The sequence below is a fragment of the Theileria orientalis genome, chromosome 2 (assembly GCF_000740895.1).
Source record: "Theileria orientalis strain Shintoku DNA, chromosome 2, complete genome".
In the NCBI taxonomy this organism is placed as follows: Eukaryota; Apicomplexa; class Aconoidasida; order Piroplasmida; family Theileriidae; genus Theileria; species Theileria orientalis.
Window position 1 is genome coordinate 329,582 of NC_025261.1, and position 20,681 is coordinate 350,262.

The 20,681-nt window shown below is 43.6% G+C and overlaps 7 protein-coding genes across 7 annotated transcripts; 5 read left to right on the forward strand and 2 right to left on the reverse strand.

The window, feature by feature from the left end:
* Nucleotides 1-368: 368 nt before the first annotated feature.
* Nucleotides 369-4,295, reverse strand: TOT_020000160 (uncharacterized protein; the record flags this gene model as incomplete). The annotated part of the gene is made up of 2 exons (XM_009691894.1): nucleotides 369-952; nucleotides 1,181-4,295. The coding sequence occupies 2 exons, from the start codon at nucleotides 4,293-4,295 to the stop codon at nucleotides 369-371; spliced, it is 3,699 nt and encodes a 1,232-aa protein (XP_009690189.1).
* A 1,243-nt stretch (nucleotides 4,296-5,538) lies between these two features.
* Nucleotides 5,539-5,816, forward strand: TOT_020000161 (hypothetical protein; the record flags this gene model as incomplete). The annotated part of the gene is made up of 2 exons (XM_009691895.1): nucleotides 5,539-5,596; nucleotides 5,761-5,816. The coding sequence occupies 2 exons, from the start codon at nucleotides 5,539-5,541 to the stop codon at nucleotides 5,814-5,816; spliced, it is 114 nt and encodes a 37-aa protein (XP_009690190.1).
* Nucleotides 5,817-6,231: 415 nt separating this feature from the next.
* Nucleotides 6,232-8,864, forward strand: TOT_020000162 (protein kinase; the record flags this gene model as incomplete). The annotated part of the gene is made up of 3 exons (XM_009691896.1): nucleotides 6,232-7,573; nucleotides 7,665-7,976; nucleotides 8,077-8,864. 3 exons carry the CDS (start codon nucleotides 6,232-6,234, stop codon nucleotides 8,862-8,864), a joined length of 2,442 nt encoding a protein of 813 aa, XP_009690191.1.
* A 102-nt stretch (nucleotides 8,865-8,966) lies between these two features.
* TOT_020000163 (uncharacterized protein) lies at nucleotides 8,967-12,977 on the forward strand (the record flags this gene model as incomplete). The annotated part of the gene is made up of 2 exons (XM_009691897.1): nucleotides 8,967-12,070; nucleotides 12,260-12,977. The coding sequence occupies 2 exons, from the start codon at nucleotides 8,967-8,969 to the stop codon at nucleotides 12,975-12,977; spliced, it is 3,822 nt and encodes a 1,273-aa protein (XP_009690192.1).
* Nucleotides 12,978-13,035: 58 nt separating this feature from the next.
* On the forward strand, nucleotides 13,036-13,589 carry TOT_020001028 (uncharacterized protein; the record flags this gene model as incomplete). Its single annotated transcript, XM_009691898.1, has 3 exons — nucleotides 13,036-13,090; nucleotides 13,234-13,346; nucleotides 13,416-13,589. 3 exons carry the CDS (start codon nucleotides 13,036-13,038, stop codon nucleotides 13,587-13,589), a joined length of 342 nt encoding a protein of 113 aa, XP_009690193.1.
* A 288-nt stretch (nucleotides 13,590-13,877) lies between these two features.
* TOT_020000165 (translation initiation factor IF-2) lies at nucleotides 13,878-18,043 on the forward strand (the record flags this gene model as incomplete). The annotated part of the gene is made up of 13 exons (XM_009691899.1): nucleotides 13,878-13,977; nucleotides 14,053-14,111; nucleotides 14,143-14,184; nucleotides 14,218-14,292; nucleotides 14,351-14,679; nucleotides 14,798-15,111; nucleotides 15,151-15,246; nucleotides 15,288-15,526; nucleotides 15,739-16,281; nucleotides 16,433-17,230; nucleotides 17,419-17,485; nucleotides 17,581-17,723; nucleotides 17,993-18,043. 13 exons carry the CDS (start codon nucleotides 13,878-13,880, stop codon nucleotides 18,041-18,043), a joined length of 2,856 nt encoding a protein of 951 aa, XP_009690194.1.
* A 164-nt stretch (nucleotides 18,044-18,207) lies between these two features.
* TOT_020000166 (uncharacterized protein) lies at nucleotides 18,208-20,477 on the reverse strand (the record flags this gene model as incomplete). Its single annotated transcript, XM_009691900.1, has 4 exons — nucleotides 18,208-19,158; nucleotides 19,250-19,273; nucleotides 19,348-19,950; nucleotides 20,169-20,477. The coding sequence occupies 4 exons, from the start codon at nucleotides 20,475-20,477 to the stop codon at nucleotides 18,208-18,210; spliced, it is 1,887 nt and encodes a 628-aa protein (XP_009690195.1).
* Nucleotides 20,478-20,681: the final 204 nt, after the last annotated feature.

Sequence of the window (20,681 nt, forward strand, 5' to 3'; positions counted from 1 at the left end):
TTTTGTACCATTCCGTTACACACTATTATGATCAACATCTCTTTCCTCCCCATCTGTATACCCTGTGCTTTCCTGTTTTTTATATTTCGTTTATACTTTACTTTTTATTCATCTTCTTTCTTTCGTTTCTCACTTTACTATTCTTTTTTCTCTGTTTTTTCTGATTTTTTTCTTCTTCGTTTTTCCTTTTTACCTCTTCTGCTGTCCCTACACATTATCTTTTTTTTTAATTTTTTCCACACTTTTCTTTTCTTTTTTATTTTTTATATATACTCAGTGTCTATATTTATTATGTATTATTAGTGTGAATTATATTAACTTTTATTTTTTGTTTTACTGTTTGCTGTATTTACTTATTTTTTATTTGCTTAGTTTAAATCCACTTCTTTCGTGTACAGGATATCGTTCGTGTTTGTGTATCCGAGTCTTCTTGCTCTTTCCATTGCTTCCTGGCAGTCTCTGCTGAACATTTTTTCGAATTCTTCTGTGGATCCTGAGAACTCCTTGAGTGAGAGTAAGAAGTCCTTTACGTGTGTTTGGAACTTCAGGTCTCTGTCCTTTTCTTCTCTTCCGTTTGTTGTGCTTATTTGCAGTCCGCTTCCGTCTCCCACATTCGCGTTCCCTCCTTCCTGGAGCTGGCCCATTACTCCTGAGGCTGGCACATCCACTGAGTAGTTGAAGAGATCCACTACGAATGCTTCGATTTGCTTTCTGTGCAGTGATGGGAAGCTTCTCGTGAACAGGTTCGCCAGGAAGTTCATCACTCCCAGCTTCGTCAGGTCTTTTGTGCTGTCCTCCACCATTCCGTTTACCACTATTTTAATTAAAATTTTGAGTATTTGTGTTTGCAGTCTGAACCCTGACTTGTGCAGCGTGTCCGTGAGTACCGATAGAACTTCGGTCAACAAGAGGTAGTAAAAGGTTGAACAGAACTGATGCAAGATAACCGTTCCTATTAATTATTAGTTTTAGCTTGTATGTATTCACGTAATGGCTTACACATATCTAAATACATATACACATCCTTATCCGCGTACACTTAACTATTCATACTTATACTTAAACAGTTGTGGCTATATAGGCGCACAAATACTTATATGAATATGCGCAGATGGCCGCTGTAACTCCAACTAAGAGACGGCTCACTTATCTACTTAGCTATCTACAGCTCCTGCCTTACCTTTGAACATGATGTTCCTCATGAACTCGAGCGTGATCATCAGTCCCCTTTCTGCGATTGAGGGGTGTTCGTGCTTGAACGCCCACACCAGCGAGAGCACGAAGTCGCGCAGGCGCTCCCCCGGGAGCATCAGCAGTGCGTCGAATGCGCACTTTGCCGACTTGAAGAGCATCTCGTAGAAGTGCTCCCTGTGGTCCGGGTACGCGTGGAAGTCCAGCTTCACCATGTCCAGACTCGTGTCGAATACCAAGTTGAAGATCTGCACGAGCACCGTCGGGTAGTTCGAGCCCAGCCGCTCGATGATCTTCGTGCAGAGCGAGAGTATCTCGTAGTCGCGCGTCTCGAATACCGAGTCTCTGTAGTCGCCCATCATCACGAGCACCAGGCTCTCGAGCAGCGTCACGATCATCTCTCTGTCCGCTCCCTCCACGTTTCCGCTCGCCTCCGCTCCGCCCTCCGCGGTCTCCGACGCTCCGTTGTGGCTCTCCTCCTTCGGGTCAAAGTAGCCGTAGCCTCCTTCGTTTTTGCTCACTGTGGTAACTTCTCTCGAGGACAGCGCCACGCCCGGGTCCGTGTTAAGTCCGTACTTCGGACTTGCGCTCGTTGCTCCCGGGTTATTGTTCAGCTTCGTCGGCACGTTGCACATGTACGTTTCCGAGAGGTGTATGATTGACCTTCTCGCCAGGAAGAGCGTGTTGACGTTCAGGTGCTTGATCACGCTCGCTCCTCCCGTCGACACGCTCACCTGTATGTACTTGCTGTACAGGTTGTAGAGCACCATCAGTATTCCGAAGATCTTGTTCATTTGATTCGTGAATGCGAAGCCCACTGCTTTGCACACTCTGTTGTTAATTCTGTTGATTTGCACTATTGTTCTCGTCACCTCCACTGTAAATAATTCCTCTCCGAAGCGCTCCACGTACCCCTTGAACCCTTCCGGCGTGCTCACCATTGTCGAGGTCACTCCCAGCAGGAACTTCGTGTAGACGATCTGCATTCTGTTGTTGCACACTTCCATCAGGCTACTTATCTTGTTAACCTTCGTGTTAAACTCCAGCGTGCTGATCACGTTCCCCACCGACTCGTAGAAGTACAGGATAAGCTTGTTGTCCAGCACGTCTTCGAGACCGTTAAGTGTCCTCACCAGCTCGTCCACGTACGACATTCCGTTGTGGTGCTGCGTTCCTATCACCTTTCTGCAAGTGCTCGTGATCTTCAGGAACGTTTCGCACGCCATCTGCTGCACTCCTGGGAACGTCTCTCTCATGAACTCGAACAGCTTGTTTAACACTGTGCTCAGGAACCTCCAGTTACTCTTCAGGAAGCGTGGGTACTGGCCCACCACGTACATTATGTTCGACGCCACTATCGCCTTGTTTCCTGTTTCCGTCTTTATTTCGCATATGTTCAGCAGACACTTGATCACCAGCACCAGGAACCTCTTCTCCACCTGCTCCTCCATGCTTCCTGTGATCGAGCCTATCGAGTAACACAACCTGTTGAGTGTCGTCGGGTCCCACACTTCATTTCCTCCCAGATTCGCCAGCTCCATTTCCTTGTCCATGAATGACATCATTATTTTTTCCGTGTCCTCCTGCAGCATCGTCGTCAGTATGATCTGCGTGTTTTTCATTTTATTGTACAGTGCTATTTCTGCTGTGTTTGGGTTATATTCTCTCACCACTTCTCCCGTGTCTGTATCGTACATGATATATATCTCTTGCGGCTTTGCCATTCTTCTTATCATCACTTTGTGCACTTCCACAAGCACTGGTCTGTACACTTCCAGCCTTATCAACTCTGATGACTTGTTTAGGTCTATTTGCTTCATTGCGTTGATTGCCACGTAGTTCGGGTCCGCTCTATCTCTCATCCCCATGCTTTTCTTTTCGTGCTCCTTCATCTCTCTCAGCAGCTGATTGCAGAAGTGGTGCCAGAAGTCCAGTGCTATTTTAAACGTCTCCTCGTGGTTTATCGTCGTTATGATAACCAGCTTTTCAAAGATGAACAGCAGTGCCTCCTTGCTGTTTTGTGTCTTCTCTATAACGCTTTCTCTAAAATTCTTCAGCAGGTTCGTCAGGAACAGCGTCAGCTGCGTGTAGAAGTTTTCCCAGAAGAGCAGCATTGAGGACGGTATCTTCGCGCTGTCGTACTGGAACGACTCCGGTGGCAGCGTTGCTACCTTCTGAACCACCTTCGGCCACAGCGCCGCTATTCTGTGCGAGAACGACTGCAGCTCTCCGTGCGACAGTGACAACGACGCCACTTCGTTCAGGCACTTCGTGCACTCGATTCTGTACTGCACTGGGTCCCAGAAGTGGTCCAGCAGCAGCTCCAGCAGCACCACTGACCCGTTTGCGTGCGGGTACGCTTCGAACACGTATCCGTACGGGATCCACTTCAGGAAGTGCGACAGGCACACCAGCGTCTGCTTAATCAGCGTCGTGTTTACCATCGTCGGGTTCGTGATGTAGCTGTTTAACACGAATATGCACAGCTCGAAGATCTCTCTGAACTCTGCTGTCATTCTCGAGACCAGCTTTTTTACTCTTCTGCTTTCCATCGAGTCTTCTCCGAAGTCGAATATCTCCTCGCTCAGCATGTTAAGCAGTCTCATGTTATTCTCGCAGATGCTCTGTGCTACTTGTGATGCTTTACATATCTCTGATATAAAGTTCGGCCACTTATCTGGCCACTCCTTCTTCACTATTTGTATCAGGCACTCGTTTACTTTCGTCAAAAAGTGTCTTTCGTTTTGACACACTTCCGGGTCCATACACAGCTTGATCACCAGCTCCGACACGTACTGTTTTATTCCTGCCTTTTCCGAGTCTGGCAGTATGTTCCACCTCGACTGTATGCATATTTCCAGCACTTGTAGTGCGTAGAACTTCGTGTTTGAGTTCTTCGACTTCGCCAGTATTACTGCTACGTGCTTCCAGGAGTCTGGGAGCGACTTAAACTGCTCCAGGATTTTATGTGCCGTTTCTCTATTTTTTATATTCGTTCCATCGAACATCGATGTTATTATTGAGTCCAACAGGGGCACCATCCCTTCGTCAAATGGTCTGGACACATCTAGCAATATTGAAGGATCTACTATATTTGAGCCCATTGTTTTATTTTATGGTACAATTTATCAATAATAAATCATATTTTATTTTTTCTGAATTTGTTTACTTCGGTTGAAAACAACTTAACAATTCTGTTTTATTATATTCGAAATCCCTTACAAGGAATGGACTATATTATATAACCTATAATAAGAATTTAAAATATAAAACTAAATGTGTGAAACAAAATAACAGTGGACATTAAAACCATTTTTCTGATGATGATATCCTTAATCTCAATATACATACTGCCCGACCTTCTAATTCTTATATAACCTGTATGTGTTTATTTATTTCTTTATTAAACAATCCATAACCTACACACATCAAGATGATCTGTTTTAATGATACATTATGTGTTAAAATTATTATAAAAATGATACACAACTTGTATACAGTTTATATTCTAATTATACATTTATATGCACATTTCACTTCCTTCTTTCTATATTTATAATGAAAAATTCTTATAAATAATATTTTCATATTAATTTTCAAAATTAAACGAGTATTTACTATTTTATATACATGTTCCTCAGGATCTAACCTATCATCTAATTTATATGAAAAATAAATTATTTCTAAAGATCCATATATTTATAATTTATATTTATATTTTAATATAGCATCTGTGTGTGTATTTCTATCGCATCACTGGCTTGTTCTATTTTTTTCTAATCTCTAATTTAAAATCTTTATCAGAACTAAAATAACAGATCAATTAAGACATTTCAAATCTAAATTATTACTTTTATTATATTGTTAACAAGATTTCAATATATTACCATAGAGATTCAATTGTTTTTCATGGTGAATAATAATCCATATGTGTCGAATTTGATTTATTTATTAAATCTATTTTTATCATTTAAAAGACAAAACATAAATAAAATTGAATGGTTGAACTTATGCAGTAACTGGATTGACAATGTAATGTTAGAATAAATATATTATGGAATCCACGCATAACGAAATTAATAGTCTCGGCATATAATATAATAAGAATACATTTGGACAATGAAAATATATATAATATATTATTTTATGATAAATTTAAATATATCCAGATTATCGTAACCATGATGAAATTTTATTTCCTTTTTAGGGTTATAATAAAATATCGAAGTAATGTGTAATTTTAAACCTAGCTTAAATCACAAAAAGGACGTGAGGTTTATTTTAATTTTAAAACATGGTTATCAAAAATTATTCGAATTAATTTGAACTGGAGACAAATGTTTTCAAATGACAACACCACCTGGTGCTAACTTTCCCTCCTTGTTAAACCCTTTTCCATTCTCAGGTCCTTATATATATATGTTTCAATATCCATAGGAGATCATACATTATAATACTTTTAAATCATTACTAAAAACTTGAGTAACATTTTAAATAAGATAACGTAGTTTTCAGTCATATTTATTTTCAACGAAATTCTTCTTTTGACTTCTTTTTACATATAATAAGGATATTATGCGGACATTTTAATTTTGCTATTTGTACTTGCTCAAATATTTGTATAAACCTCCGATTCTGGTTTTGAATCGTATAACACATTTGGACCCGTATTCAAGTTTTGGAATAATTAGCCCATAGAATCAAATCATTTTAATGGTCCACACAGAAAATAATAGAAGGAATAGTAGTTTAGAAACTATTCTTCCGTTTTTATTATTTATTCTTCATATTGATGTTCCTTGATTTTTATTCTTTTTAATTCTAAATTTTCTATTGATTTATCTGGTTGATTGACCTTAAATTTCCCTTAAACGTATGTATTTTGATTTGTTTAAACGAAGGTAGTATATATGTTATAGTTTTGCTCAACGTAAATGCTGAATTTTGATACACATTGGAATTGTACATTTTAAAATATTTTTTAAAGCTGTTTAGCTAAAATTTAGAGCGGAGCCAATATTTACTCAACTCTTGATATAAATGGCATCCAGAAAGCAGTCTGCTCATACAAAATCGGTAACGACTTTGAATCTTGTTAACAACTGTTACAAGGATACCGACAGTTCAAAACTGTTAACTTACAAGGAACGGGAAGATGAAGAAAAGTCATCAAAACAAGTTAATAGAATGAGTGGTAAGCATGAGATTATGATCACACCAACGACCACAGTGACAAATTCAGTTTTTTCCAGCTCCATTGCGAGTACAACAGCAACAACGATATCGTTGAAGCAGAACAACCACTATTCGAACCTGATATCGAACCTGTTTGGAAGTCGAGTGTACGACAGCGGAATAAGAAATGTTACAAATTTCAGCTTCAACTCCATGGACATGTCCCTGATTAACCCGCACAAGGACTCCATGAAGACGAAGCGAGGTTACAGAGAAGTGTCCCCGAGGTCGAACAAGAGTAACAGAGAAGTGGCGATGAAGTGCGCGAAGAGCAACAAGGACATAGTCATCAGGTCGAACAAGACGCAGGTCAAGGAGCAGAACTTTAGAGTGACGAGAGCAACAGATAAGCTGCTCGACAGCACATACAAGAACTTCAGCAGCGTCCTCAAGGGGAACTACACCACCTACAGGAAAAAGTACCTGGAAGGACCAGTCGTGGGAAGAGGAAGCTTCGGAGTGGTGAAGACTCTCTTCAGCATGGTGGAAATATTGGACCTGTACCAGTACGTCCCGACGAAAAACAGGCCGCCAATCAACAACCTGTCCAAGGGAATCACGAGGCTGAGCGACAACAACTACGAGTTCTGCGGAGTAAAGCTGACGAGTCCCACGAGGGCTGCGAAGATCATGAACTTCGACAAGATAAAGAAGACGGGGCCGAAGAACCTGCTCCACATCCTGAGGGAGGTGTCAATAGGATCCTGGAACGACCACCCGAACATAGTTAAGGTGAAGGAGATATACCTCGACGAACAGATACTGAAGTACCTCAACAACATAAATAACCTGGACGACAAGGAGATGGTGCTCAGCGGCAAGAACAATAACGTGTACCTGGTGATGGAGTACTGCAGCGGAGGGGACCTCAGCGGGCTGTTCATCGACGAGTTAGACAAGGAGACGATCATACCGAAGCTATTCGTGCAGATATTCAGAGCGCTCTCGTACATTAACTCAAAGGGAATAGCGCACCGCGACGTGAAGCCTGAGAACTTTCTGATAACGCACAAGTCGGAGGGCGCTAACGCGAAGCTGGGACGCCACAAGGGGGGCCTGCTGTACGACGACATAACAATTAAGCTGGCAGATTTCGGCCTCGCAAACTCGTCGCCACGCCTGCTGAAGACGCGCGCAGGTAGGGCTGGTGTATATATATAAGTGTGTGTATAAACATACATACATACAGACACAAGTGTGTGCTCAATACTAGTATAGGGTATTAATTTTAAATTTAGGAACGCCGTACTACGTCGCACCGGAGATCATCAAGTGCAGCGGAAGCAACTACTACAACGTGAAGTGCGACTCGTGGTCGGCAGGAATAATGTTGCACATATTCCTCCTGGGCTCGTGCCCATTCCACGACGAGTCGGACGTCAAAAAGCTGAACAAGGTGGTAAACCAGGAGATCGACTGGACTCATGAAATATACGCAACGATACCGCCGGAAGCATATGACCTGCTGAAGAAGCTCCTCGTGAAGAACCCGTCGAAGAGAATATCAACGACGGATTCGCTGAAGCACCTGTATTTTCAGAAGTTCACAGGTAAGTGTGGCATATTCACACAATATAGTTGTTGTGACAATATAGATAAGTACACACGTGTATTGTGATGCATCTACTATCTAATCCTAATAAATGTGAGCAGGTTATGCGCCGTTGAACAGAAGCATCAGTGAAACGTCCCTGATTGACATGCTGGCGCAGTTTTACAAGTTCCCGGTGCTTAAGAGGGTCGCCCTCTGCATCATGATAAGGCAGATGTCCGAATATAAGCTAACAGAGCTGTGCGACCTATACAAGTACCTCACCACCTTCTCCCACGACCTGAACAGCGTTAACGTGCAGTCGCTCACGAAGTACGCGAACCGACGCAGCACCGACGTGAGCAGAGACAAGAACTACAACCACAAGATGAGCAAACTTAACTACCTGAAGGAGTCGCTGAACATCGAAGAGATCACCTTCACGGAGTTCGTGGCCTCGCAGATGGCCTACGAGCTCTGCCAGGACAACGACCTGATAGCGAACGTGTTCGCAGGACTGCACTCGGACCTGCCGGGAAGACGCAGCCTCTTCATCAACGAGCAGGACCTGGAGAGACTGACCAGCAGCTACACGCAGCGCTCCACCAAGCTGGACCTGAAGCTGGAGCTCATGGAAGACCGGCGGAGGTCAGACACGCAGATGTTGAACAACATCAAATTCATTTTAAACGACGCCTGCGAGTACGCGGATAACATTTACGACGATAACAAGACTCGAGGGAACACAAGCGGCCTGGGCGGATTCCTGAGGTCCAACCGGGGGAATGACAAAGAGTCGTCAATGTCGATAGATGAATTTTTCCTCATGATGAGCTTCAGCCCTGACAAGGAGAGCGAGCCTGAGGAATCCAGATTAGCTAGAATTAAACGCAAGAGAATAAAATGATGACTAATATGATTGTAGTGTGTCCTCGAAATTAGATATTATTTTTTTCGGAACGCAGTTACATGGTACAAAAATTGTATTTTAGGTTGTTTTGCATTGTATATGATGGATCGCAGCCGGTTGAACTCACTTTTTGGGCCGGAGCCACTAGGTTCAATATACGAAGGCACTCTTGAAATTTCACAAAGGAATCCAGACGCTTATGACTCACGAACGTTTTCACATGATAAAATAAACATAGTAAAAGATCCTCTAATAAAAAAAGTCGTAGAGAACTTAGATTTGGCTTATAAACACACGCAACAAACAACAGAAAAAACGCAGTTTAAAAAATCAAACAACGCAGTAGATTCAGTTAAAAATCGCCCTAAAAATCAATTAGAAAAAACAACTGTCTCGGATAAATCACTTAAAAAGTCCGTAGATGTGATTATCGTACCACTATTGAGGTTGCTAGTCCAGTCAGGATTCTACATGACCACTTCATCATGCTCAGGAAGAATCGTATTCTTTGAAAAGGACAGACACTACCAAGGCAAGGATAACTTGATCTACGGGAGGTCAGGGAGGATTCTTTACTCCTCACACTTTCCAATTATACAGAACAAGTTCGAACTCCTATTAGCTTCTGTGGATTCGAACCCGAAATATAAGTTTGATTGCTACAAAAGTGACCACGAGGAGGAAGTCGATGAACTTTTGCACGAATCTCAGACAAATTTGACAAATGAGTCTGGATTCTCCGAGAATGAGGTGATCCTTAAGTTTGAGCCGTTCATCGTCCACGTGCAATGCAGAAACATGGACGCAGCAGTAAAACTGATGGATATGTGCAAGAACGTAGGCCTGAAGCAGTCGGGAATTAGCTCGTACGGAAGAAAGATCATCGTCGCAGTCAGGGGGAACGGCTCGTTGGAGTCGCCGATAATGATTAAGAAGTACAGAATCGAGAACTACTTGCCAAGGCTTGTGGAGAACAAGCACCTGGTAAATGACGAGTACTTGACATACCTGATTAATTGCTGTAATCGGAAGATGGTTCGTAACATTTACCAAATTGTTAGGCTGTACCATAGGTTGAAGGAGGAATTTAAGTGCAATGAACATGAGTTTAAGAATAGTCAAAATAAAAAGATCCGTTACCCAATAGGTCCAATGTGTTTGAATTGGCACGAATATAGTACGGAATATAAAGATTTGTTCTCACAGAAAAAGTTGAAATACAGGAGTACCTTTTCGTTGCCCTTTGGAGTTGACATCCCAGTGGGAGTGTTGTCGTTTTCAGAGACGTCGAAAAACCTGCTGAGGACACAGTGCTGCCTGACGTCGTCGAAAAGGTACGTCGTGATATTTGGAGGAGATGAAAAGGCGACGTCGAAGACGATATGCGTGTTAGACCTGGAAAAGGCGCACAAAGGCTTCATGGTGTTTGACATCGGCATGGAAGGGCCGGAGCCGACGAAGGACACGGATATGATCTGCGACGGAGACGTCTTTATAACACACGGAGGGATGAAGAACATGAAGCTGTACTCAAACCACGTGTACGTGTTGTACGTGTATCAAGACGAAGTCGGAGACACAGGAACAACGTGGCTTAAGTGTGAAGTGAAAGGGTCGAAAGCACCTAAGCCGAGACACAGGCACTCGATGTGCCTGGAAAAGAGGACGCTGATAGACCAAGGGACCGACCTGACGTCCCCGTTTCTGTGCTACGAAACGAAGTTCTTTGTCGCAGGAGGATTCTCGACGGTGTCGGAGCCGTACGACGAGCGGTACATCTGGAGGTGCACGCTGACGTATAAGCTGCGGCAAAACAAGGTGCTCTCTCCAGTAGTAGAATGGGAACACGTGTACATTGATACCACGGACCCGTGGATTAGCGGCTCACTAGCCTACCACGCACCCTCAGAAACACTGTATTTCATCGGAGGTTTCAAAAGTTTCTATGAGCCGTACACGTACGACGAATACATGACGAAAATCGAAGGCCTTGACCTGAAGTCGATGAAATTGGTCAAGTGTGGAATGACGTCAAGCAGGCTCATGAAAAACGGAAGTAACGGAGAAGCTCAGGCAGACAAGGATAAAAAGACGGAGCCATACTCAGTTAGTAAATGCTTCCCATATAAAAGAATGACACACCGTTTAGTTAAAATGACCGAGGACGATTATTTGCTAGTGGGACGTCACGCGAGTGGAAAGTGCAGCTGTGAAATCTGGTATTGTAACCTGAAGGAGCTCGTATGGCACAAGGCATTCGACATGGACTCAGGAGCAATATGCGGCTTCGGCGCGTGCCTGGTGCGCTATGAGAAGGGAAACTGCAAGCACATGGAACTGTGGATGGCAGGAGGAGGGATCCCGCTGGGTTATACCTTCGGCTCGGTCTACGACCCGCCAGTTAGAATCGTGCTCTACTGCAACAATAACTGCACAGGAAACGTGGCCCACGACTGCGCAGATGACGCTGATATTCTCTGCGACAACGACGCCTCTACAGGATCTGAAGATGGCTACAACGCCATGGGAATGTACATAGTGGTTGAAGACCAGACAAAGTTGAAGAAGATTAAGACGCTCTGTGAACACAACGGAGTTTTTGACAAGTCGAGGAAAATAGCGGAGTTTAGCAGCGCGAGCACGTATTTCTTCCACTACGCAACGTGCAGCGACAACTCGGGCATTAAGCTGTGCTCAAAGTGCTACGAAAGGAGCAGGTGTGGATTCTGCAACTGCTGCTCCTCCTGTAGCAGAGCAAAGTACGTCTCGGAGAAGCCGTGCTTCCTCGTGCCGGTATTGAGAAGGTTCGAACACAACGAACTGGACGGCGCGCCGACTTTCAACGTGTTCTCAAACGCACACCTGAGTAAGAAGTCCTCCCAGAACCCGAAAAAGAAGCTGCTGTCGATCATCAAAGGCAAGGTAAACGAAGGCGACGTCGACGCTTCAGTCATGGGAACGGCGCTATTGATAACGAGTAGCCTGAATCAGTACATTTGCCCAAGCAAGATTGACTGGAAAATGGTGTCGACTGAATTCAACGTGAAGTCGGTGGCCGTGGCCGGAGAGATCGAAGGCGAAAAGAGACAGAGGCGCGTAGAATTGTTGTACGGGCCCGAAGAAGTATCGGTCAAGGAAAACGGAGTAACATACCACTTTAACATCACCAAAAACATGTTTTCGAAGGGGAATTCATATGAAAGGTACTGGATACGTCCTGTAGATATATAGTCAGACCCACACGTATTTATATATATATATGTATATATATATAGATGATATAGGCGCAGGCATATTTATATATACAACACATAGGGATATGATATAGGCACACATACATACATACATAATACATTTGTGATAAACACTAAACTTGTTCAATAATGTTGTAGGATACGACTGGTCAAAACATACTTCAATCAGCCAGCACAGGATTCAGTTGAAAATGCAGCCTCCACAAGGAGTGAGCTCATAGTGGATTTTTTTTGCGGAATAGGCTACTTTAGCGTGCCCATCCTGAAGTTCACGGACAAAGGGAGGGTCTCGAAGATTCTGTGTGTGGACATAAACGCCGAGGCGATCAAGTACATAAACAAGAACTGCGAGTCAAATATGATTGACAAGAACAGGATTGAAACCCACGTCGGGGACTGCTCGAAGTTCGGAGAGGCCTTTGGAGCCAATTACGTGGGCAAGGCCGACAGGGTACTGCTGGGACTGCTGCCGAGTTCCGAGATAGGCTGGATTCCAGCGCTGCGAGCTCTGAATAAAAAGGACGGAGGGACACTGCACGTCCACGGGCTGACGGAGTGCAAGTCGACCCTTAAGTTTCCGCCCATAAAGTCCTCTGAGGATTGGGAAAGCTACGTCCTAAGCAACGGTTACGCAGATCCTACCGCTAAAGGAGAGGCTTCGTTTGAAAGACCCGTTAAAAACTTTGGCCTATACGTGCTTAAAAAGTTCCACCAGTTGAGTAACACGGTTTGTTGTATGAGTCAGTTTTGTTGGTCACTCGAGGTCATACACTCAAGGTCGGTGAAGCACTATTCGCCTAACATGTACCACGGAGTTGTTGATTTAAAATTAACTCCGATTCCTTCAAGCTCCTAATTTTATAAAACAGCGATTTTGCTTATTTAACAGGTTTAGTGTACTGATTTTTGTATAAATGGGTTCGAAACACCACCCGGATTTGGTAATGTGCCGAAAGCAGCCAGGCATAGGTAAACAACTAGATTCTACAAATTTCCACATTCCATTGATAATTATACATCTGATGCATATTATTGTTATATTATTTTCCATGACATAACAGTATAATATCACCTAATTATGACTAAATGGTATGCTAACGCTTAATTTGCAGCTATCGGACGTTTATGTGAGAAGTGCGATGGAAAGTGTCCGATCTGTGATTCCTATGTTAGACCTAACCTTCTTGTTAGGATTTGCGAGGAGTGCAATTATGGAATGAACCAGGTACAGCCTTTTACTAAACCTTGTAGTATAAATTGTCATATTTACCATATAAATATAAATAATATTCAGGGAAGATGTGTTATTTGTGGAGGACCAGGGATTTCGGATGCGTACTACTGCAAAGCGTGTTGCCAGTGTGAGAAGGACCGTGACGGATGTCCCAAGATTATAAATCTCGGAAGCGCAAAAACAGACCTCTTCTACGAACGGAAGAAGTACGGATACAATAAACAGACTTTGTGATAAAAGGTGTACGATATTCTCAATCTTATCGCTATGAAGTGCTAATATGCTCGTTAACATGTCATTACACTAATAAATATTTTTTAAACGGAAACATTTGGTTCCTTTCATAATTTCAATTTATTCTGTGATTAAATATCGATGATGTGGATGGTACTAGAATAGTTTACATATCGAGTATCATTGATGGTGCTTCACATCAGCTTATTTATGTAAGAAAATTTCATAACTATTATTTAAACATTTTTAGATTTTTAAATTCAAAATTATGCTATTTGTCATATCGCAATGTCTTCAAGCGGTGAATCTGACGAGGAGGTTGTGTTTCAAAAGAAGCCAAACGCCTTTAACTCACTTTTGGATGATGACGATGATCCTTCCAGTGAAGGTAACATTCGAAATAGTTAATTTAGATATATTTGTGTATATTTATTCTATTAAAACCATGATAATTTATACACAGATGATGTGAAAGTTAAAGCTAAAAACAGTACCAAAACAATCAAAGAGAGTCCCACAGATGTAAGTTTTTATCAATTAAACAATTCCTTAGGATTCCGACAAAGCGGCTTCTAAACAAAAGGGGAAGAAGAAGGTAACGTAATAGTAAATTATATTGATATCTTAGAAGGGGAAGGCAGTGAAACAGGAGTCAGACGATGACGAATTCGATAAACTTCTCGCAGATTTAAATTCTCTAGATGTCAAAGTATGTGTTTTAACTATATAGTCATGCTCTTACACCTCTTAAACATTTTTAGAAACCAGAGGCGAAATCTGAATCTGGTGTTGAATCCAAAAAGGATGATGATGATAAAGATGGTTTGAATGAAGAGGAAGGGAAAGACGCACAGGAGGTTTCCTCTAAAACGCTCAAGAATAAGTTGAAAAAGGAGAAGAAGAAGCAGGCGAAGCTCCAAAAGAAGGAGACTCAAGTTGAAGAGCAGGAGGTGAAGGCGGACACTCAGAAGAAGCCACTGTCCCAGGCGGCAAAAATGGCCGCTGAGGTGCAGAAGAGGCTACGTGAATTGGAGGAGCAGGCCAGGAAGGAAGAAGAGGAAAGAAAGAGAATAGAGGAAGAACAGAGACGGTAAGTAGAAGTGTATAAAACTAATGAATGTTTAACAGTAGACAGTTAAGTAATAAAAAGAATGAGCATCAGCATTATACTCAAAAACACCAAAAGGGCAATATTTAAATTTACGTAGGAAAGAGGAGGAGGAAGAAAGAGAAAGGCTAGCCCAGCTAGAAAAGGAGAGACTGAGGAGGAAGGAGAAGAGAGAAAGGAAGAAGAAGGAAGGAAAGCCAGTATCAGCAAAGGAAAAGGTCGCTGCAGAGAGAAGTAAGCTCTTTTTGGAGCAGTTTGGAAAAACGGTCTCGGTGGAGCAACAAAGTGAAGGGGTTAAGAAGCCAGCAGTCACAAAGAAGCCTAAGAAGCTCAAGTCAGCGCAATTGGAAGAAGACGAATCCACGGACTCGGAAGATGAGCCTGCAGTATCCTCGGAGCAAGAAGATGGAATGGGTAAGTGCAGTAGGATAACATGGGATAATAACGGTTTAGGGAGCGAATCGGACGTAGATAACTGGGAAGAGTTGGAAGAGAAGGAGAAGAAGCCAAAAGTACAAAAACAGACAGTGGTCAAGTATAAAAAGGAAAGTACGTTGAGTAGTAGAATAGGCTGTTGTTGCACTGGGTAGATTTGATGAAGAGCACCAAGATTAATATTGTTTTAGACGTCAATCAAGATGACCACGACGATGTGTACGATTACAGGTCCCCGGTATGCTGTGTGCTAGGGCACGTAGATACAGGGAAGACGAAGCTGCTTGACAAGATTAGAAGGAGTAACGTGCAGAACGCAGAAGCAGGAGGGATAACTCAGCAGATAGGAGCGACCTTCTTCCCGAAGGAGATGCTGGATTCGCACTGCCACAAGGTATGTAGTGCCTGATAGGTGGCTATTACTGGCCACGTTAGTGTGTTAGTTATTGGTTTGATTGCACTTATAAGTGTTTTGAATGATAGGGGCTTTAAACACTTAGGACAGTTATTGTTATTATTATTGTTAGTACTGTTATGCTATTGGTAAACTGCAACTATAATGATTTTTTAAAACGGCCTGAGCCAATGCACTAATGTGTGATTTAGATTGATGAGGATCTGTGTGTTAAGGCGCCAGGACTGCTTATTATAGATACACCAGGGCACGAGTCGTTTAACAACCTGAGGGCCAGAGGATCCTCGCTGTGCGACATTGCGATCCTGGTGGTGGACATCATGCACGGCCTCGAGCCACAGACTATCGAGAGCATTAACCTGCTGAAGGCCAGGAAGTGCTACTTCGTGATAGCGCTGAACAAGGTGGACAGGATCTACAACTGGAAGCCGAACCCGTGGATGACCTTCAGAGAGTCCCTGGAGAAGCAGCCCTCAGAGTCGAAATCGGAGTTTGAGGACAGGACGAACCAGATCATGCTCGAGCTCAGTGAGAAGGGACTCAACTCAAAGCTCTACTGGGAGAACGACAACATAAAGAAGAACGTGTCAATATGTCCGACCTCGGCGATCACGGGCGAGGGGATATCGGACCTGCTGTACCTGCTGGTGCAGCTGACGCAGCTGCTGATGACAAAGAGACTGACCTTTTCCCAGAAACTGAAGTGCACAGTGCTGGAGGTGAAGACGATAGAGGTTAGTAGTTTTATGCACTTAGGGTTGCGTATTTGGCTAATAGTTGCCGTATTAGTTAGATAACGGTTGCGTATAGTTACATAACGGTTTCGACCACAAGAAGAATTTGGCGTAGTTGTTTGTTATGCGGGCAATAATATAATTCCTTTAGGGACTGGGGGTCACCGTCGACGTGATTCTGCTCGACGGAGTACTGCGCGAAGGAGACAAGATCGTCCTGTGCGGGCTCTCGGGGCCCATCGTCACGAACATTAGAACTCTGCTGACGCCGCAGCCGCTGTCAGAGCTCAGAGTCAAGGGCGAGTACATCAAGCACACCATGATCAAGGCGGCCATGAGCGTGAAGATCGTGGCCAACGGCCTTGAGGACACGGTCGCGGGCACGGAGCTCTTCGTGGTCGGGGACGCCGACGACGTCGACGAGCTCTGCAACGAGGTCATGAGCGACATGTCCTCGATCTTCGACTGCATCGACAGGACGGGCGTGGGCGTGTACGTCATGGCCTCGACGCTGGGGTCGCTCGAGGCGCTGCTCCACTTCCTCAACGACAAAAAAATTAAGATCTTCGGGGTCAACATTGGGCCCGTCCAGAAGAAGGACGTGAAGAAGGCCTCGATCATGCGCGAGAAGGGGCACCCCGAGTACTCGACCATCCTCGCCTTCGACATCAAGGTCACGCCCGACGCCGAGAAGGAGGCCGAGCTGCTCGGCGTCAAGCTTCTGACCGCCGACATCATCTACCACCTCCTGGACTCCTTTCTGGCCTACATGGAGGCCATGCAGGAGGCCAAGAAGCAGGAGCAGATCCAGAACGTGGTGTTCCCCTGCGAGCTGACGATCATCCCGCACTGCGTCTTCAACAAGAAAAACCCCTTTGTCTTTGGAGTCCACGTCGACGCGGGCATTCTAAAGCCTAACACTCCCCTCGTGGCGATAACCAAGTCAAACGTACGTTTACCAGTTAGTAGTTGCTACCAGTTATTTATCACGTGCTACCAGTTACTGCTTGACACTAGCTATTTATAGTAGATGCTACTATTTGCAAATCGCTAGTTAATACCATTTACTTATTGCTAGTTATTGCTGGCACTAGTTATTTATTACCAGTTACTATTTACCCTTTAACTCTTTTTCAGCAAATCGATATTGGTGTTGTCGCTAGCCTTGAGCATAACAAGAAGCCTGTTGAGGATGGGAAAAAAGGTACTCTATCAACAGGAATTAGCTACTATTTCTTACACGCCTCAGCAAATATCTATTTATCCTTTAATTCATATTTCTTTTATAAATTTTTTTAGGTCAAGAAATTTGTATTAAGGTTGTTGGCGATCCTAACATTGCTTTCGGACGTCATTTCGACCACACTGCCAAGATTTATTCCAAAATAACCCGTGACTCTATTGACACACTAAAGGAGTACTTTCGTGAGGACGTTCCAATGGTGAGCTTTAAGCTTATTATGTACATATTTGCAGACGGTTGTGTAATTATTTATTTCCCTATGCACTTATTATTAACACGTGTACACGCATGTAATTATATATTCGCGCATTTCTACCTACGATTGCGTATGCAATTGTATACTTCTACGTACAGTGTATTCATTTTTGTGGTCACCAACTACCAATATCTGACACGTGTACCAACCAAAATAGCTAGCCTACACTATTTAACACAAATAACGGCCCCTGTAATATGTACATATTTTAGGACGGCTGGAAGCTCGTCGCGCACTTGAAGAAGGTTTTTAACATCTTTTAATTTTCTTATCTAACGTGTACTGTGTATTCCAGTTGATTATCTCGCTCGCGTTTCCTTGCATAACCTCGTGATGGTGTTCGGTTTTCCAAGGTGCGCCACAGTGAGTGAATGCAACTTTTAGTGTTTTTAAATCTTAGTCGCTCTTTGCGCAGCCATGACCCTTTCTACAAGATAGGGCCTGACTTTCCACTTTCTTCTGCTGCGTCTTCCTCTTCTTCCTGCCCCTTAACTGCTTCCGATGGACCCTGTTCTTCCAATTTATCCTCGTGTTCCTTCTCTACTTGTTGATGTGTGTTTTGTAGCTTTTCGTCGGGTTCACTAAGAGACTCCTTGACATCTTTCTCTCCTTCCGATATCTGCTGTGGCGATTGCTCCACTGCTTCCCTTACTGCTTCAGTTCGTGATTGAGTTAACTCATCCGGTGATTTAATTAATGAATTCCTTGGAGGTTCATTCAATACCTCGTTTGATTGCTCATTGATCGTTTCAATTGCTGCTTCTTCCGTAATTGGCTCATCTGCCATCGTGTGCTCTGACGGCACCTCTTTGACACCAACATTCCCTGGCGCAACGTGATCAACTTCACCGTCGACATCATCAATTGCGTGATAAACTTCATCGTCGGCAGCAACGTTATCTACAACAACAATATAATCATCGTTGCCACTTTTCACTGACTGTTGATTGATTCCATTTGTCTTGTCGTTAAAGATTGAAATGCTCTTTCCGTCGTCATCGTCTACTCTCTGGCCGTGGTCCTCAAACAATTCTTTAAACTTTTCGAAGTGTTGCTTGTGTTCGTCTGATAATTCTTGTTGATCTCGTTCCTCGCCGATATCGGAGTGCGAATATTCGGATTCGTGCACTGGGTACTGCCCCAATTCCTGTATTGGATCTTCGTGGTAATACTGTTCCGGGCATTCGGTTGTCGGCGCTCTTTCTTCCGTGCTTCCCTTGTGCACTGGCTTATTCTTATCTGCAAGTATTTCCGAGATGTTGCTTCTGCATATTGGGCATTCTGAGCTCCTGTGGAACCATTTCCGCAGGCAGTCTCTGTGGAACAGGTGCCTCATGTCACATGGTAAAAGAAACACCTTATCGTCATCATTTATTTTCTAAAGATTGTGCGTTAATTTAATAAATTACACAGTTTAAGATTCTATATTGCATAACTGCGTTCTAATGAATATGTCCTTATGTAACAACTAAGTAGCTGGTGGTCACTTGTAACTGAGATTAAGTATCTGTTTAATCGGCGTCGGCCGCCCACTTAACTACGCCTCGTATTATACGTGCCGACTTACCAGTATGCATATCGAACATATCCTTTCTGCTAGCATTTCTGCGTTGTTGATGCAGTCGGAGAGCGGGTCGTTAATTGCGATCGGACTCTTCACGTCCAGGTCCGTCGGATTCTTGTCTCCTATTCCCTCCTCGCAGCTCAGCTTGTTTGCGTTTTCCGACATGTTGAGAGCCTTCAGCACTTCTCGGTACTTCTGGACCTTCAGCTTCCGCAGGAGCGTCAGTGGCATTGCTCCTGAGGCCAGCGGTATTGAGCCGTGCCTGAAGTAGATAACTATGAAGAGCGTCATGTAGAGCAGGAAGCACATCAGTGTGTATGCCAGCATCGGCACTACGTATGACGCAATCGTCGCCCAGAGCAGGAAGTAGCATATCTTTGAGGACACGCTCTTCAGGTCCTCCTTGGGCGACACTCCCAGGAAAATAACTGCCAGTCCTATCCAGAGGATCGAGACTAGGTTGTAAAAAGTCTGACTCAGCTTCAGGTTCGGCGTCGTCTCCGCGCCTGCGGAGTAGTACCGCAGTGACCAGGAGCTGTTGACTGTGCGCCAAATTCCGCGCAGGAGCCAGCATACGATTAGGGTTTCAGAGGGTCTCGTCTGGCTCTGTACAATTATTATTTTCTGCCAATCTACTTAACACTAATACACTATAGTCCACCGATGTCATCCGAAATCGAAATAAACATGTAAATACCTAAATACATACGAATACTTCAACTCTAAAGATATGGAAACATTTAATTATCGAAATACCATGTCCAAGTGTTATATATATTCCAAATGTGCTCAATTTGCTATGTATTTATGCATCTTCCACTTACCTTGTAAAATCTTACGTTGTAGAAGTATATCGTAAATGTGCTCAGTGCCACCAGGGTGGCCAGGATCACCAGATGGAATCCCATGATACATTTTAGCAGGAAGAAGCTGTTTGTATCGTTAATCACGTTCCTCGCGGGCACGTTTCTTCCCAGAAGCAGCGACACCAGCGGCATCGTCCTTATTTGATACAGCAACCTGTTAGGCCCTGGTCTTTCTTGCGAGGAAGTTGGCGATGGGTCAGTGGATTGGGCCGCTTCTGCTGATGCCTGCGTTTCAACTTGGCGCTCCAGCGTCTCAGCTCTATCCATGACAAATTCTATACTGTATTTTAAATCTAGATCGGAATGTTAGTGGTTAAAATTGCTACCCTCATTGGGAGGGCAAATTCACCGATTTTAAGGTCGTATTGACTCAATTCTTTATTTTTTTGGGATTTTTGTTCATCTGAAGCTGTGCGATGTTTTTGCGTCTAACACATGCAAATGGTTACCTGTAAAACATTTTTTGACTCT